General features: G+C 38.7%; 1 protein-coding gene across 1 annotated transcript; it reads left to right on the top strand.

The window, feature by feature from the left end:
- The first annotated feature begins 938 nt into the window (after window positions 1-938).
- LOC119533152 (DDB1- and CUL4-associated factor 5-like) lies at window positions 939-3,551 on the top strand. The gene is given in 3 exon segments (XM_037835264.1): window positions 939-1,484; window positions 1,486-3,325; window positions 3,328-3,551. Coding segments are annotated over 3 exon segments (2,583 nt in total). The 5' UTR covers window positions 939-965.
- The last annotated feature ends 13,926 nt before the right edge of the window (window positions 3,552-17,477 follow it).

The raw sequence follows: 17,477 nt of genomic DNA, 5'->3' as shown, positions 1-17,477 counted from the left end.
ATAATTAAACAATTATCTCTGAGATTGCTGCATTTAAGAGTATAGTAGTAATAAGAAGAGTCCATGAAGAAAGAAATTTTAGAAGTAAAGATGAAAAATATGCCTCAAGAATAGGAACAGCTGGGCCAGATTTGGGGCCAGGACAGGTCAGTAAATGGAGAATCACAAACCATCTCAAAATTCTGAAACTTTTGTTTTAGGGAAGCTGGAAGCAAGATGTTACTAAAAGGAGAAATTCTATCTGGAAGAATCTATCATAATAGCCCCAGTGAAAGATAACATTTTTGGTCATGGGGAGAATTTGCTTAAGATGTCAGACTAACTTTCCACAACTACAAACTCAAAGTGCATGATCTAGTACTAGATTAATGACATGAATCAGAAAATCGGGAACATTAAGGCCCTCTCTTGCCAAGCCATGTGTTCTTTCCCTATTAACTATGTGTAAATACAGGTTGTGGTCTTTCAATGACATTTCCTAGGTATGTGTTTGTTCAGATAGCACTCAAGACCATTTTCTTCCATCTTTTTCTGCTGCTAGAATTTGTGCTACCATATAAATGAATTGATATGTTGGTTGTGTTCTACTGAATAATTACTTGGTGTATTAATAAAGTGCCAGCATGTTTTCCAGCCAGCTTACTGAAGTTTTATGTTGGGAATGGTGTCCAGAAAAGTTTCCTTAATGTTCTTTCCCCATACTCTAGCCTCACATAGAAAAGAAGTAATAAAAGCCTTCGTTTCGATCAGGAAGCAGCGAACGCCACTGAGTGTCTGCACACCTCACCCTGTCTGCCATGGCTGGTTAAAGGACCATCAGGATCGCAGCGTGGGGGGAGGTTTGGGTGCCGGGAGCGGCGGCCACGCGTGAGGCCGAGGGAGGGGTGGCGGCGCCAGCATGAAGAGGAGAGCTGGCCTGCGGGGCAGCATGAGGAGGAGATGATCGCTGGGTTCTACTATGGCACATGGAACAAGCCATCCACTCCAGAGTCAAGCCCATACAGCTGAAAGGAGAGTATCATTCCAATATTTTTTGCCTGGCTTTCAGCAGTGGGATCACCAAAGTATTCTCAGGAGGAAATGATGAGCAAGTTATTCTCCATGATGTTGAAAGCTGCGAGACTCTGGACGTGTTTGCCCATGAAGATGCAGCATATGGCTTGTCTGTGAGCCCGGTGAATGACAACATTTTTGCCAGCTCCTCAGATGACAGCTGGGTTTTCATCTGGGACACCCGGGAGTCTCCCCATGGAGAGCCCTTCTGCCTGGCACGCTATCCATCAACCTTTCACAGTGTCATGTTTAATCCTGTGGAGCCCAGGTTACTGGTCACAGCCAATTCAAAGGAAGGAGTGGGACTCTGGGATATTCGAAAACCTCAGAGTTCTCTCCTGCACTATGGTGGCAACCTCTCCCTCCAAAGCGCCATGAGTGTGCAATTCAACAGCAATGGGACCCAGCTGTTGGCCCTGAGGCGTCGCCTGCCCCCCTGTGCTGTATGACATCCACTCCCGCTTGCCTGCGTTCCAGTTTGACAATCAGGGCTACTTCAACTCTTGCACCATGAAAAGCTGCTGTTTTGCAGCAGATCGTGACCAATACAGCCTTTCAGGCTCTGATGATTTCAACCTATACATGTGGAGAATTCCTGCAGATCCAGAAGCGGGTGGCATTGTTAAGGTAGTCAATGGAGCCTTCATGGTGCTGAAAGGGCATCGGTCTTTTGTTAACTGGGTTCGATTTAATCCCCATACCTACATGATCTGCTCTTCTGGTGTAGAAAAGATTATTAAGATCTGGAGCCCATACAAGCAGCCAGGATATACCAGAGACCTCGACGGTCCGATCGAGGATGATTCCCGCTGCCTCTATACCCATGAAGAGTACATTAGTCTGGTGCTGAATAGTGGGAGTGGCCTGTCACATGACTATGCCAACCAGTCTGTCCAGGAAGACCCCCGGGTGATGGCCTTCTTTGACTCGTTGGTGCGCCGTGAGGTCGAGGGCTGGAGCTCCGACTCAGACAGTGACCTCAGCGAGAGCACCATCCTCCAGCTGCACGCCGGTGTCAGCGAGCGCCCCGGCTACACCGACTCAGAGTCCTCGGTCTCCCTGCCCCACTCCCCACCCCCCACAGTGGACGAGTCTACCGACAACGCCCTCCACCTGGGGCCCCTGAGGGTCACCACCGCAAACACAGTGGCATCAACTCCGCCACCGCCCACACGCGAGGATGCAGCCTCTCGCCAGCAGCGCTTGTCTGCTCTGCAGCGCCACCAGGACAAGCGCCTCCTGGCCCTTTCCAACGAGTCCGATTCTGAAGAAAACACCTGCGAGGTTGAACTAGACACTGATCTTTTCCCCCGGCTGCGATCACCCAGCCCTGAAGATGAGTCCAGCAGCTCCAGCAGCTCAGAAGATGAGGAGGAGCTGAATGAAGGTTGAGCTTCCACCCAGCAGCAGAATGCCAGGCGGTGCCAACAGAAGGCACCCCGAGAAGAGAGGCCCAGTGCCCCACCCAAGCCCATCAACACCTACACTGGAGAAGACAACTATGATTACCCCCAGATCAAAGTGAATGACCTCTCTTCCTCCCCTACCTCCTCCCCTGAGCAGGGCACTTCCACCTTGGAGATTCAACCGAGCTGGACATCGCCAACTTCCGAGATAGAGTCGGTCGAGCGAAAGATTTATAAAGCTTACAAGTGGCTCTGCTACTCCTGTATCTCCTATTCAAATAACAAAGATGGAGAGACCTCTCTAGTGTCTGGGGAGGCAGATGATGGGAGCGAAGGAACCAGCCACAAGGACAACCCAGCCCCTTCTTCCAGTGAGGAAGCTTGTCTAAACACAGCTATGGTCGGGAGGAACCAGGACCTGCCCCCTGAAGGCCACAGCAAGGATGCTTTTAAAGAAGGGACTTCTAGAAACTCCAGCAATGGCCCAGGCCATGAGCATGGCAGCCACCCTTGGGCAGAGGTGCCAGAAGGCACTTCTCAGGAAACTAACAATGGTGGCTCTGTAGAACACTCTTTTGAAACCAAGAAGCTCAATGGAAAAGCCTGGAGCAAGGCCTTGAGCAGTGGGGCTGAGGAGCCACCCTCTTCTCCTGTCCCCAAGGCATCTGGCTCCACTCTCAGCAGTGGGCCTGGCAACTGTCCCAGGACCCAGTCCGACGACAACGAGGAGAGGAGCCTGGAAACCGTCTGTGCCAACCACAACAATGGAAGCTTGCACCCCCGCCCCCCTCACCCCCACAACAATGGACAGAACTTTGGGGAGCTGGAAGTGGTGGCCTTCTCCTCCCCAGGACATTTGGACACTGACCTGATAACTTGTCTCTGACAGGGACACTCCTACACAAAGATTGTTGTGGTTCTGAAATGGCCTGTGAGACCCCTAATGCTGGAACGAGAGAGGACCCCACTGATCCTCCAACCACAGACAGCAGCAGGGGTGTTCATGGCCACGGTGGCCTCAAAAGGCACCGAGTTGATTTAAAAGATGCAGATTCAAAGAATCCCTCCTCAGAGAAGAAATTGAAAACATGATAAATACAAAAGGGGAAAAAGGAGCTACAAAAAGTAGCCTTACAAAGAAAAAATTCAGTTTCACAGAGGAAAGGATTTTTTAAAAATGTATTAAAGGCACATAAAACCAGGGCCTGAAATTTTGTGTCTGATGCTACTCCCTTCTATTCAACGATGGGTCTAAATGGTTAGCTGACCATTGGCTCGTGCTGTGTTAAGAAAGGGAAAAAAAAAAAAACCAAGTGACTCCTTTCTAGTAAGACTTGAGCATAGCATTACCTGTGCAAGGTTTTGTTAAAGTAAATCCTTGTTGAGACATTTGACTTGTCCCTGTTTATGTGTGTGCACTGACACACCTAAGTTTAGCCTCTCTGCCCAGCTGTCTCATGAGACTTTTCTTTTACTTCTCCATTGGAAAGGATCTATGGATATGTAGTTTTTCCATCTCACCCTCTACATGCATAGGTGTTCTGGTCGTGATGACGAGTGCCTGCTAAATTACGGTTGTGCTGCCACTGAGTTGTGGATTAGCTGTGCCAGAAGAAAGGAGAGGAGAATGGAAACAGGCCTCCAGCCCCTTTGCTGTACTAGAGAGAAAAGCATGGTTGCTTTCTTAAAGAAATCTTCCATGTTTTCTCTAAGTAGCACTTCTTCATTGAGTATTTAATGTGGACATACTAAAAGTGGAGCATTTTTTATGCTAATTGGAGATTAGCACTATAAGATCTTAGTTGCATAAGATCAGATCCCTGATAAATTTCACTGTTTGCAAAATGAATAAAGCTGCAACATATACTGTATGGAGGCCACACCATATAACTAGTTGTGGTAACACACTTTAACCAGTTAGGTGCTAGTTCCTAAGAGGCACTCAAAAGGCTAGCAGGTGCTTCCTGACTCCTTGTGATGGAGTCTAGACATATTGAAAGAAAGAGAAAAGACAGCTCTCAAGAGCTTTGTGCTTAAACTACTAAAGTGAATGTTTATAAGTGGGTTAATGAAAAAGTGTAGTGAAGCAGAGAGGGTGGTACTATATTCATCCCCAAACCATTGGTCAGAATTGGCAGGACTGGCATCTTCCCTCAGGCTTGCAACTGATAGAGGCTGTGGTGATCTTGCAGAGCAGGAGGCATCTCAAATTAAGCCGATTACTGAGACAGTCTGTTGGGAGGCAGAGGGTGTCTGGAGAGGAATGGCTGGCTTAAGACTCGGGGCTCCCAGAAGAGACCCAGTTGCATTGAGATGATTGAGAAAGGAAAAGACCAAGAAATTTTCAGTGTTGAAGTGGTGTTTACAGTCACCTGGGTATCAATGAAGGGTTGTGCAAGACAGGAGGACCTAAAAATGACCGGGTGTCTTATTGGAATAGATGTCAGGAAAAGGCAGGAGAGTATTGAGCTCTGAGGAATAAAGAGAGAAGAGCAATACAACTTTCTTGAGTGCAAAGGTACTAGAAAACCAGGCATCCAGCTGGAGCTGGCATAGGGAGGACCTAATATGTGACGGATGGGGCCTCACTGACCCAGCCCTCCTTTTAGAGAAGGACCTGCCCTGCTGGAACTAGGACCCAGGGAGACAGCCTGTGGAGGACAAAGACTTGGAGGGATTCAGGCACTGGGGGAAAGGGGATTATTCATAAAAGAAAGGTGGTTGACCTAAGCCAAGAGGAGATATTATCTTGCTAAGTTTTTGCAAAAGGAAAGATGTGCCTGGTATGTGTGATGTGACTTGAGTGTGAAAACACTTTGCTGGAAGAAGGAGATGTTTTCTGTCAGCAGTGTGAGTAGCAGCGGGGATGCTTACAACTGTAATCTTATTAGGGCAACGGGAAAGTGATTCTGTAACCAACGTTAGAATTGCTTTGGATTTGTAATCAAAATGGTTCTATGATTTGTCTTTGACTATTCACAGATAATTGTAAATTCTGGTTTTATAAGCCCAAGACATTTTACATTTGCTTTTCCACAATTTATTAAATTGGAATTTTTTAATTCTTTATATACAAAAAAAAAAAGCCTTTGTTTCAGGTTGGAGCAGGAAAAGTATATGCTGCTTCTTTTTAATAATAGTTTTATTGGCGTATAACTTGCATATAATAAAATTCATCCAAGGTAGTTTTATGATTTTTAATAAATTTATACATTTGTACACCCATCCACATAATCCAGATTTACCATAGTCCACATCCCCCAAAGTTTTCTCATTCCTGTTTTCAGTCAACCCTCTTTCCCTCTTTTGGCCCCAGGAAATTGCGGATATGCTTACTTTCTCTATAGATTTGCCTTTTCTAGCTATTTCATATAAATTGAATCATACAATATGTGATCTTTCATGTTTGCTTATTTCACTTAGCATAGTATTTTGAGGTTCATCCATATTGTAGCATGTATCAGTAGTTCATTTCTTTTTATTGCTGAATAGTATTCTATTGTATGAATACACTGAATGTGGTTTAGCTATTGATGGACATTCAGATGTTTCCTGTGTATGTCTATAATTAATCACACTGCTAGGAACATCTGCATACCAGTCTTTGTGGGGACATAAGTTTTTGTATCTTCTGGATAAATACCTAGGAGTGGAAAGGATGGGTTTTATGATAAATACATATTTAACTTTTTAAGAAACTGCCTGTTTTCCAGCAGCAATGTATGAGAGTTCCAATTTTTCTACATCCTTATCAAAACTACCCATTCTAGTGGATATGGAGATGTATCGCATAGTGGTTATAATTACTATTTCCCAATGATTAATGTGTGGGTCTATCTTTGGACATCTTACTGTGTTTCCCTGATCTATGTGCCTATGTTTTTCTTCAATAACATGATGCCTTAATTATCATGAGTTTATAATAGATCTGGGAACCAGGCAATGTAACCTGAGGTGTCCCCTTGCACAGGCACATGCAATTTCCCATCAGCCAGGAGTGTACAAAGAGCTGGTCTAGCCATATTATGCCTCTCACAGTCCCTGGTTTTCCTGGTAGAATTTCTGGCTGGTTCACTGTTCACCCTAACCAAGATAGCAAGCTCAGACTTTCAGAGCTATGGATTTTCCCCATTCATTAACTAAATTGGCAACTTTTCCTGACAATGCCAGTGGGCATAGATTTTTTTCATTTTCTGCTTCAAAACAAATATGCTCCCACTGGCTAAATAACTGCCTGTTTTACCAGTCAGACCCACCCTGGTAAAACTGCTTTGTCAACCCAGCAGGGAGGGAAGAGAATAGTCACAGCTCCAACCAAAAAGGCTGCACACTCCCACAGTTTTATCTGAACTTCGAGCAACTTCTCATGAATACATACTTCTCAATTTGTTGTTTCCCTTAGTCAACTTCTAGAGTACTAAAATGGTTCTTTTTCACAATTTTGTCAAGCTTTACGCTTGTCTGTTTTTGTGGAGAAGATTCACTGACCTCTTTACAGTGCCATCACTAGAAATCCCACTCAGGAAAGTCTCTGAAAGGTGACAGGTTCCTAAGGAGGGGACCTCCTTGCTTTGCAGTTGAGGGACAGGCTGCATGCATAACCCCTATTTGAGCAACCTAAAGTGTAATCTCCTTTAATAGAGGAAGCCCTCCTATGTGAAATCAACATAGTCATTTATTCATAAATATGAATGGATAACCAAGTATCACCAGATATTTGAAAAATAAACAGCATCACAAGCAGGAAGGGCAAAAATGAACAAACTGAATGACTTGCCTCAATGTAAAAGGAAGGATGTGGATACATCCTATTTATATCCCCAGAGATATCTGAGAAGATGTTACATCCATGAAACAAGTTGCTATGAAAATGTAGCAAGCAGGAATGAAGATCTCTTACTGGTGAACTTCATAAATGGATATTGTAGAAAAATTTCAGGACATGGAGCAAAGGGACGAAGAGAAGAATAGCATGACAGAAAAGTCAAGGGATACAGAACACTAAAATCCATCCAACAAGATTTCAAGAAAACAGAACAGAAAAAAATGGAAATGAGTGAGATAATCCAAGAAAAAACAGAAGGTCATTTTCCGTAGTTGAAGGAACAGGTCTTCTTGTTGAAAGGGTCCACAGGTGCAGATGCAGAATGAATGAAGAAGGACTCATAAGTTATAGGACATTGATACAATTATAGAGCTCCATAGAAGAAAATAACTGTATGATTTCCAGAGTTGGAAGAGAGCAGGTTGTCTATACAAAAGCAAGAAGTGGGTTAACATCCAATTTCTCATTAATAGTAACCAGTAGCTTGAAGTCCAGATGTTACCTTTAAATTTCTAAGGGAAATTAATTCAAAATTTTATACCCCATCAAACTGCAAGAAAGCATGAATGCAAAATAAAGACTTTTTAAAATCCAAATGCTCAAAATTCTCCCCTCTAACACATACACACATACTGCCTTAAACAGTGAATTTAATCTAAAATGCATTGGAAATGAATCCTAGATTACAAAAATAAATCATATAACTCAAAAAATATATATTTAAGAAAAAAAATTTTTGCATCGACTATATTGGTAAAGAAACTAGATGATTTTACTAGGTAGGTAAAAGTAGATAATATTAAATTTAAAAAACTTAAAAATAATTTTTAAATTAATAAAAAAATTTTAAGTTAAAATATGTCCTTTCTATCCAGTTTTTTCTTTTAATTTTTAGTTAATTTTATTAATCAAAGAAGTTGTAGGTTTACAGATAAATAATATAAAAAATACAGCATTCCCAAATACCTCAATCCCTTATTATTTACACTTTGCATTAGTGTGGTACCTTTGTTACAATTGATAAAAGAATATTATAATTGTACTATTAACTATAGCCCATAGTTTACATTAGGGTGTATTTTTTCCAATATACTACCTATTTATTAACACCTTGCATCAATGTGGTACCTTCGTTATAATTCATGAAACAACATATTTAAAATTGTACTATTAACTATACTCCATTGTTTACAATAGGGCTCACTGTGTTGGATAGTCCTATGCTTTATCTTTTAATTTTTATTCTAGGAACATAAATATGACCTAAAATTTCCCCTTTTAACCACATTCAAATATGTAATTCAGTGCTGTTAATTACACTTACAATGTTTTGCTACAATTACCACCATACATTTCCAAAACTTTACAATCAACCCAAATAGAAATTCTGTACCAATTAAGCATTAAGTCCCCTTCCCTGCCACCATTCCATCCCCTGGTAACCTATATTCTGGATTCTCTTTGAGTTTGTTATTCCACTTATTTCGTATCAGTGAGCCCATACAATAGTTCTCCTTTTGCATCTGGCTTATTTCACTCAACATGATGTCTTCAAGGTTCATCCATGTTGTTGCATGAACCAGAAATTCATTCTTCTTTGATGCTGAATAATATTCCATTGTGTGATCATGCCACATTTTATTTATCCATTCATCAGTTGATGGATACTTAGGTTGCTTCCATCTTTCAGCAATTGTGAATAATGTCGCTAGGAACATCCTGTGCAAATATCTGCTCAAGACCCTGTTTTCAATTCTTTAGAGTATATATTTATTAGAGAGTCATATGGTAATTCTACACTTAGTTTTCTGAGGAACTGCCATTCCTCAGCGGTTGCACCATTTTACATTCCCACCAGCAATGAATGAATGTTCCTATTTCTCCATATCCTCTCCAACACTTGTAATTTTCTGTCTTTTTTTTTTTTAAAGAAGCCATTCTAATGGGTGTGAAATGGTTTCTCATTGTGGTTTTGGTTTGCATTTCCCTAACAGTTAATGATGCTGAGTTAAAGAAATTGATCTGTAGTTTTATTTTCTTGTAGTATCTTTATTGGCTTTGGTATTAGGGTGATGTTGGCCTCCTAGAATGAGTTAGGGAGGGTTCCCCTTGTTCACCATTTCTGGAAAACTTTGAGCAGGATTGGTATTAATTCTTAGTAGAATATTTGGTGGAATTCACCCATGAAGCCATTTGATTTTGAGCTTTTCTTCTTTGAGAGGTTTCTGATTACTGATTCAATCTGTTTACTTGTAATTGCTCTGTGGAGGTCTATTTCTTCTAGAGTCAGTGTAGGTTGTGCGTGTGCTTCTAGGAATTTGTCCACTTCATCTAGGTTTTCTAATTTATTGACTTACAGTTGTTCATAGTATTGTTTTATGATCTATTTTTTTTTATTTCTGTGGGGTCAGAATAATATCCCCACTCTCATTTCGTTTTCTATTTATTTGCATCTTATCTCTTTTGTCTTTGTTGATCTTTCCAAAGAACCAACTTTTGATTTTGTCAATGCTCTCTTGTTTCTTTTTTCTCTATTTCATTGATTTCTGCTCTAATATTTGTTACTTCTTTCCCTCTGCTTTCAGAAGGTGTGCAGTTAGGTCTTTGATTTTACCTCTTTCTTCTTTTTTAATGTAATAATTTTGGGGGGAGGGGTAATTTGCCTTTTTAGCATTTCCTTCACTGTATCCTCTAAGTTTTGACATATTGTGTTCTCATTTTCATTTGTCCCAAGATATTTACTGACTTCCCTTATATTTTATTCTTTGATGCACTGATTATTAAGAGTTTGTTTTTTAACTTCCATATATTTATGGATTTTCCAGTTGTCTGCCTATTATTGATTTCCAGTTTCATTCCATTATGGTCAGAGAAGAGTCTGTATAATTTCACTCTTTAAATTTATTGGAACTTGTTTTGTGACCCAACATGTGGTTGGAGAATGATCCATGTGCATTGAGAAGAATGTATATCCTGCTGTTCTGGGGTGCGATGTTCTATATATGTCAGATGGGTCTAGTTCATTTATCATTTTATTCAAGTTGTCTGTTTCCTTATTGATCATCTGTTTAGATGTCCTATCTATTGATTAGAATGCTATATTGAAGTCTCCAACTATTATTGTAGAGGTCTCTATTTCTCCCTTCAGTTTTTCCAGGGTTTGCCTCATGCATTTTGGGGCACTGTGATTAGGTGCACAAATATTTATGGTTATTTCTCTTTGGTGGATTGACCCTTTTTATACTATATAATGCCTTTCTTTGTCTCTTATGATAACTTTTGACTTAAAGTCTATTTTTTTTTCTGATATTAGTACAGCTATCCCAGATCTTTTTTTGGTTACAGTTTGTACGGAATATCTTTTTCCATCCTTTCACTTTCAATCTGTCTCTTTCAGTCTAAGGTGAGTCTCTTGTAAACAACGTATAGCTGGATCATGCTTTTTCATCCATTCTGCCAATCTGTTTCTTTTGATTGAGAGTTTAATCCATTAACATTCAGTCTTACTACCACAAAGGCAGTTCTTACATCAACCCTTTTGTCCTTTGGTTTTATATGTCACATATATATATATTGCCTCTCTTTTCCTTTATTGCAACCTCCTTTTCTGTATATTTTACCTTTTGTGATGTATATGACTGATTCCTTTCTCATTTTTCTTTTTGTAGATTTTTTATAATACTTTCTATGTGATTATATTGGGGTTTTTATTAGACAACCTACATTTATAAGCCACTAATTTGGAAAGATAGCAATTGAGCTTCAATAGCATGCACATTCTCTGCTCCCATATCTCACTGTTTCTCCTCTTCATGTTGCTTTTGTCCCATATTACCTCTTTATATTTTGTGTGTTCATTATCAGGAAAAATGCCTTTTTTTCTTCAATAGTATTTGGACTCTTACAGGAATTAAATAGGATTGTTGTATATTGAGGAAAATGTACTATTGGGTTTTGCATTTACCATTTTAGTTACATTTACTGAAGACCTTCATTTCTTCACACTATTACAAATCATTTTCTCTTCTCTTTTCCTTTCAACCTGCAAAACTCTCTTTAGTAATTCTTGTAGGGCAAGGCTTTTGTTAATGAACTCTCTCAGTTTTGGTTTATCTGAATATTTAAACTCTCCCTCATTTTTGAAGGATAGTTTGCCAGATAAAAAATTTGAGGCTGCTATATTTTCTCTTTCAGTACCTTAAATACATCACACCACACTGCCTTCTCACTTCTGTGGCTTCTGATGAGAAATGGCACTTAGTCTTACTGAGGATCTCTTACACGTGACCAATTGCTTTTTTCTTGCTGCTCTCAGAATTCTCTCTATATCTTTGGCATTTGACATCCTGATTAACATTTATCTTGAAGCAGTTATATTAGGGTTCTATCAGGGTTTATTCTGTTGGAGTATGTTTCACTTCTTGGACATGTATATTTATGCCTTTCATAACATTTGATAAATGTTTGGCCATTATTTCCTCAAATATCCTTTCTACTCCTTTCCCTTCCCTTCTCTCTGGGACATCCGTGATGCATACATTTGGATGCTTCATACTGTCACTCAACTCCCTGAGACAGTGCTCAATTTTTTCTATTCTTTTATCCATCTGTTCTTCTAACTGTATGGTTTCAATTATCCTGTACTCTAGTTCACTGATTCTTTCTTCTGCCTGTTCAAATCTGCTGTTGTTTGTCTCTAGTGTATTTTTAATCTAAATTAGTATGACTTTCATCCCCATAATTTTGGTTATGTTTCTCTTTAAACCTTCAAATTCTTCTTTTTGCCTACACATTGTCTAAATATCCTTTAGTTCTATATCCATATTTTCCTTCATCTCCAGATGATTGATTAAGGAAATCTGTTTGAACTTCTTTGATTAGTTGTTCTAAATTCTGTGTCTTCTCTGTAGTTTTAATTTGTTCCCCTGATTGAGTCATATCTTCCTGTTTCTTAGTATGGCTTGTAAATTTTTGCTGATGTAAGGGCATCTAATTATTCTGATGTATTAACTCTGAAGGTCAGTTTCTCCCTCTTGTCTAGGGTTTTACTGTTGATTGGCCCTGTATTAAGGCTCTTCTTTGATGCTTGGTCCAACTTATTCTGAACTCTTAGAGTAGCCTGTGTTTAACTGTTCAGATCTCCTCAGTTCTCCTTCATCTATTTCTTGCCTTGGATATGTAGCATAATTTTAAGATTGCCTATTTTGCAATTGTTTAAGCTCCCAAAGAAAGCTTCCTCTCCTCTGCCCCTTCTTTGGAAATCTTGTTCTGTTCTGTTTGTTTTTATGCAGAATTTTCTCCTCAGCTCCTGTGATTTGTTTAAATTCTCTCCCTCACTCAAGGGCCTCTTTTTCTTATACTTTTCAGTTCTGGGAATCATCCTGTCTTACAGCAGCTCAGTCATTCCTCCTTTATTTTTTTCTGTGAGGATTTTCTGCCTTCAATTTCTACCCCATTTGGGTATCTTGCTCTAGGCACCCAGATGGGGTCAATCCAAAAAGGTGTTCATTTTGCATTTAGGTGGTCCAGCAGAGAATGGATTTAGTGGGTGTACTTCTTGCCAACAGTTCTGCCACCATCTCTCTTTTCTTTCTTTCCCTGGAAACCCTTTTGTATCTGACATTCCTCAGTTGCTTATTGTCTGCCCTGTGTCTCTGTGGACTAGGGTCCCTGTGCCTAGATATGTGAGGGGTTCTAACTTGGTGCTGTGAATGGCTCTATATTTTACACATGTGGCAAGAGGGACCCAGGCCATGCTGCCTCTGTGCAATTTCCAAATTGTGCAAGGCCAAGTGGGGGGAGGGGTAGAGACTGGTGAGTCTGGGAGGGAAATCTCCTACCTGATCTTGGCAATTATTTTTCTTTTCTTTGAGTCAGAATTTGTGGAGTCCTTCTCCAGTCTCTATCATCCTCCAAAGTTCTAATCAAGTGGGATTTGTCCTTTTGTTTGTTGATTCTGAAAGGAGACTTTTCTAGGGGATGTCTTATGTCACCATGTTGATGACTCACCTCTACCCAGTTGTTATTACTTGTATTTCCCCTAAAGGAGCATATGTTTAGTGATATAATATTATAACTCCAACACTGTTTAGGTGCAAAACATTTCAAATAAGCACTAAATTGTATATGCTGGTTACTGTTTTCCAAATTCAATATGCAGTCAAACCATAAGAGACATGATTATAATTATGGAACAGAGTGCAAATATGTATTGAAGTATACACACATGATGGAAAATGTTCAAAAAGGAGAGAAATTTTGAGGCACTAAATCCAAAAATTATACATGATGGAAGGTCAAGTAATATTGTATAAAATAAATAGGACAAGATATAGAGATTTAGACCTCTATTATAAAGCTACTTGGATAACCAACAGAAATTTTACCAATGAAAATGTTACTGGCACAGGCTGAAAGCAGGGATCAAATTAGTGTAAATGAGATAAATGTCTTATATTTCACAGAGAAAAGTAAATAGAAGCTATTTTTTAAAAAAAGATATAAACATATTATTTTGGTTTCAGAAACAAATCAACATAAAACTATAAGTTATGATGCTTTTGGATGCAAATAACAGAACACCTAATTTTAAAATGCTTAAACAAAGTGGAAAATATACCATGCCATGCAATAAGAAGTCTGGAGATGGATGGTTCCAGGGTGGGCTCATTAGTTGAATGATATCATCAAGGAACCAGGTTCTTTCCATATTTTTGTTCCACCCTCCCCAGATGCTGACTTTTGCCCTTAGCTTGTTTCCATAGGGTTACAGTTTAGCAGATGCTGCTCCAAGCATCATGTTTTCTTACCAATCCTCATCAAATAGAAGAGGATGGAAAGTTTCTCCTTGTGTGTCATTTGTTTTTGAGCATGACATAGCCTTCCCAATGAGTTTCCCACAGTCTTCCCTTGAGGTCACATTGGCTGGAAATGGTCCCATGGACTTACCACAACAAGACGGTAAAGAAAATAACAAGATAGTTCAGTCTGTTGTGAAAAATGGATTTGGCAACTAAAAGCAAGGAGAAAAAGAATAGCTATTAGGTTGGCAACAAACAAGGTTTGCTATAAAAACTAAAACCAGAAATGCTGTAAGGGGTTAAAATCTTTGTAGGGTTATAGTTAAGAGTGCAGACTCTGGGGCTAGACTATCCACATTCAAATCAAGGCTGTAAATCTAATTGATTGTTTGAAAAGTTACATAGCCCTCTGCACTTCAATTTTCTCATCTTTAAAAGTGAGGATTATAATAGTATCCACTTCATAGGGATTGTAAGGAATAAATGAGTTAATACATGTGAAGTGAGGACACTGCCTGGAAAATAGCACCATATGAGTATCTGCTATCATTAATTTTGTGTAACTGGACTGAGCCAATTGATTTCCTCTAAATTGTCAAAAATGTCAAGGATAAAAAAAGCATATAATTTATACCTATGTACATACCACATATCCCCCGTAATTCTTTAGAAATAGGATATGAAATTTACACGGGTGTGTTCTCTCTCATTCCCTGAGGATAGCCACTATATTGATTTGGGCATTTATCATTCTGGCACATTATTGCCTTCCACTGCATACAATATCTTCCTAAATAATTTACTGTATGATTTCATTGTTTTCAAAATTTTAAATAAATGGTATCAGTGTGATATCTCTCTGAAACTTGCTTTTCTGATCACTATATCTTTGAAATGTTATCCACCCATATTGATACATGTTTCTGTACTCAAATCATTTTCATCATTGTTTAGAAATCTATTATGTCAGTATACTACACTTGATTTATTCATTCTCCCATTTATACACAGATGGGCATTTAAGTTTTTTTTTCCTTTTTTCTGCTATTATAATACTGTAAGTAGCAATAAATACTTGTGCACATAATTCCTTAAGCGTAAAGAAGAATCTCTCTAGAGTATACACTCAGGAGTGAAACTACTGGTTCCGTGTATGTACATTTGCAAGTTTACAAATTATTTCCAAAGTGGTTGTAGCAACTTAAATTTAAAATTCCTATAATGCTATAACCTTGGCAATACTTGGAACAATCAGATTTTTTAATGTCTGTCACTCTTATGGATATGAAATGGTTTTTCAGCTTTTTACTAAGCTTGCCTCTGATTATAAGTGAAATGCTGCTTGATTCTTTTATTGTCATGTATATATATATATTACTTTTCAAGACATATTTTCAGTACAAAATATAAAATTAAAAGTTTGAGGCTAGACAATCTCTAAAAATTCCTCCAGTTCTAACAAACTCTCATGTTATGATGTGTTGGTTCCTACCTTGTACTAGTATTCTTATATATCAATCACAATACTTCATATTTTAATTTCTTATGACCCATGATTTTTTAAAAAATCTACTAGCCTCCCAAGGGAAAAAATAATATTATTTTTATACATTTTTATCATGTAAGTATTATTTCTATAAAAAAAATTCACTATGTGCAAAAAAAAAAGTAGTATAATACTTAAAATCAGCCACACTGAGATTACGAGAGCTTTTAACAAAAAACCAATAGAGGCATAAACAACTCTGATCATTTTGATAATATGCTCAAGCATGAGGTTTTCCATGTTCAAGTTGGATCTTTTAAAGAAATTTGGCTTTTAGAAGAAAAATATTGTTAATACCCAGTTTCAGCTCTACAGAATCTGATAAGGACAGAGTTATGAAATGCTGGCAAATTTCTTTCAGAGGTGGCATTCTGTAGAATCCAAAGGCTCCAGATTTGGAGAGATGATTTTGTTCTCACATCTTTACTATTCACCAACTTAAAAGAGGTCATTAACATGATCTGCACTCAGAAGAGCACATTTATTTGTGTCCAATTTTTGCATTTCAGGGGATCAGGCAAATCTGTCTTTATATTTGTCCACAGCCAGTACTTCTCTGATTAGAAGGAAAAAGGAAAAAGGTTTCATAAAAATAGTACTTTAAGAATACTGTTTTTTTTTTTCTTTTAAATTTGGATTCAGATAGTCAACCAGGAACACAGTCTTGTTTCCAGATAGTAAGTGAAAAGGTCACTAATGAAGTGGGTTGCTTATAAAACGGCACTTTATTTGGCCATTCTCAAAGCTGTTTGAGATGATGCTAATGGAGACCAAAGATAGCTCTGAAAATAGATATATGCTGCAAAAAAAAGGGCACTGTGTTGACAAGCCAACATCTTTCATTCACTGGGGAAAAAAATCTATGTTAACTTCCTTAAACTGTAGTTTCTTGAGCACTTCTAAATCTGTACAGAAATATCACCTCAACTTTGAAGAGAATCATTTCCCATCTCACCTATTACAGAAATGTATTTGTAATCTCAAGTTGTTTTGCCCAATTTTCAGTTACTAGAAACTCTCAAAAGATGATTTTTCTTAGATACACAAGTGCAAGGGGAAAAGGCTATCAATTAGCCTGAAGAAACAGCAAAGGTTGGCAGTTAGGCTTCATTAACCGTGGATTCCCAACAGACATATCACAATCCCATTCTGATAAATATTTAACACCTGATATAAGAAAGTTCCAGTCCTGGAGGTGTGCAGTTAATTTTCAGTTAAAAAAAAATTAATTAGCTTTGGTCTGTGAGCATCTTTAAGGCTGACATGCACCATGAGGTACACATTGAAGGGAAAGGACATTGAACATGAGTAAGATTTCCCTAGAGTCAGTGTGCATGGAGCCTTTCACATGTACTTTTAAAAACCCCTATAAAATCTAGATGAGGTAAGTGCTAGAAATCTTCTGTACAGATAAAGAGATAGAGGCCCAGAACTTTAAGTAATTTATCAAGTGACATGGCTGGTAAGGAGGGAGATCTGGGATTTATAGTATAGTTATTACACCATATTGAAAACCCACATTTGCCTTGTTCTCTGTTAGAGTATCAGCTATGTCAGAACAGGAGCCACATCTGTCTTGCTCATTATATTACTAAGGCCCAATACAAAGGCTGGCTAACTGTATGCACTAAATAATTATTTGTTGAATGAATGAGTAGTTGCCTCTAAAGTTTCAACTCAAATTTTTTGTGTGCGTCATCCATCTTAACAATTCCCTCTGTTGGCAGATCAAACTCTAGTGTGAATTACATGACCCAGTACTAAAAAAATAATCTGTAAATTGAAAAATTCCATATAAATGTTATTGACTTTATTGTTGGTTGTTCGTCCATCCATCTGTATTCTAA

Source organism: Choloepus didactylus, chromosome 4 (assembly GCF_015220235.1).
Source record: "Choloepus didactylus isolate mChoDid1 chromosome 4, mChoDid1.pri, whole genome shotgun sequence".
NCBI classification, from domain to species: Eukaryota; Metazoa; Chordata; class Mammalia; order Pilosa; family Megalonychidae; genus Choloepus; species Choloepus didactylus.
Note: the sequence above shows the minus strand (reverse complement) of the source record. Positions and strands in the feature narration are given on the sequence as shown.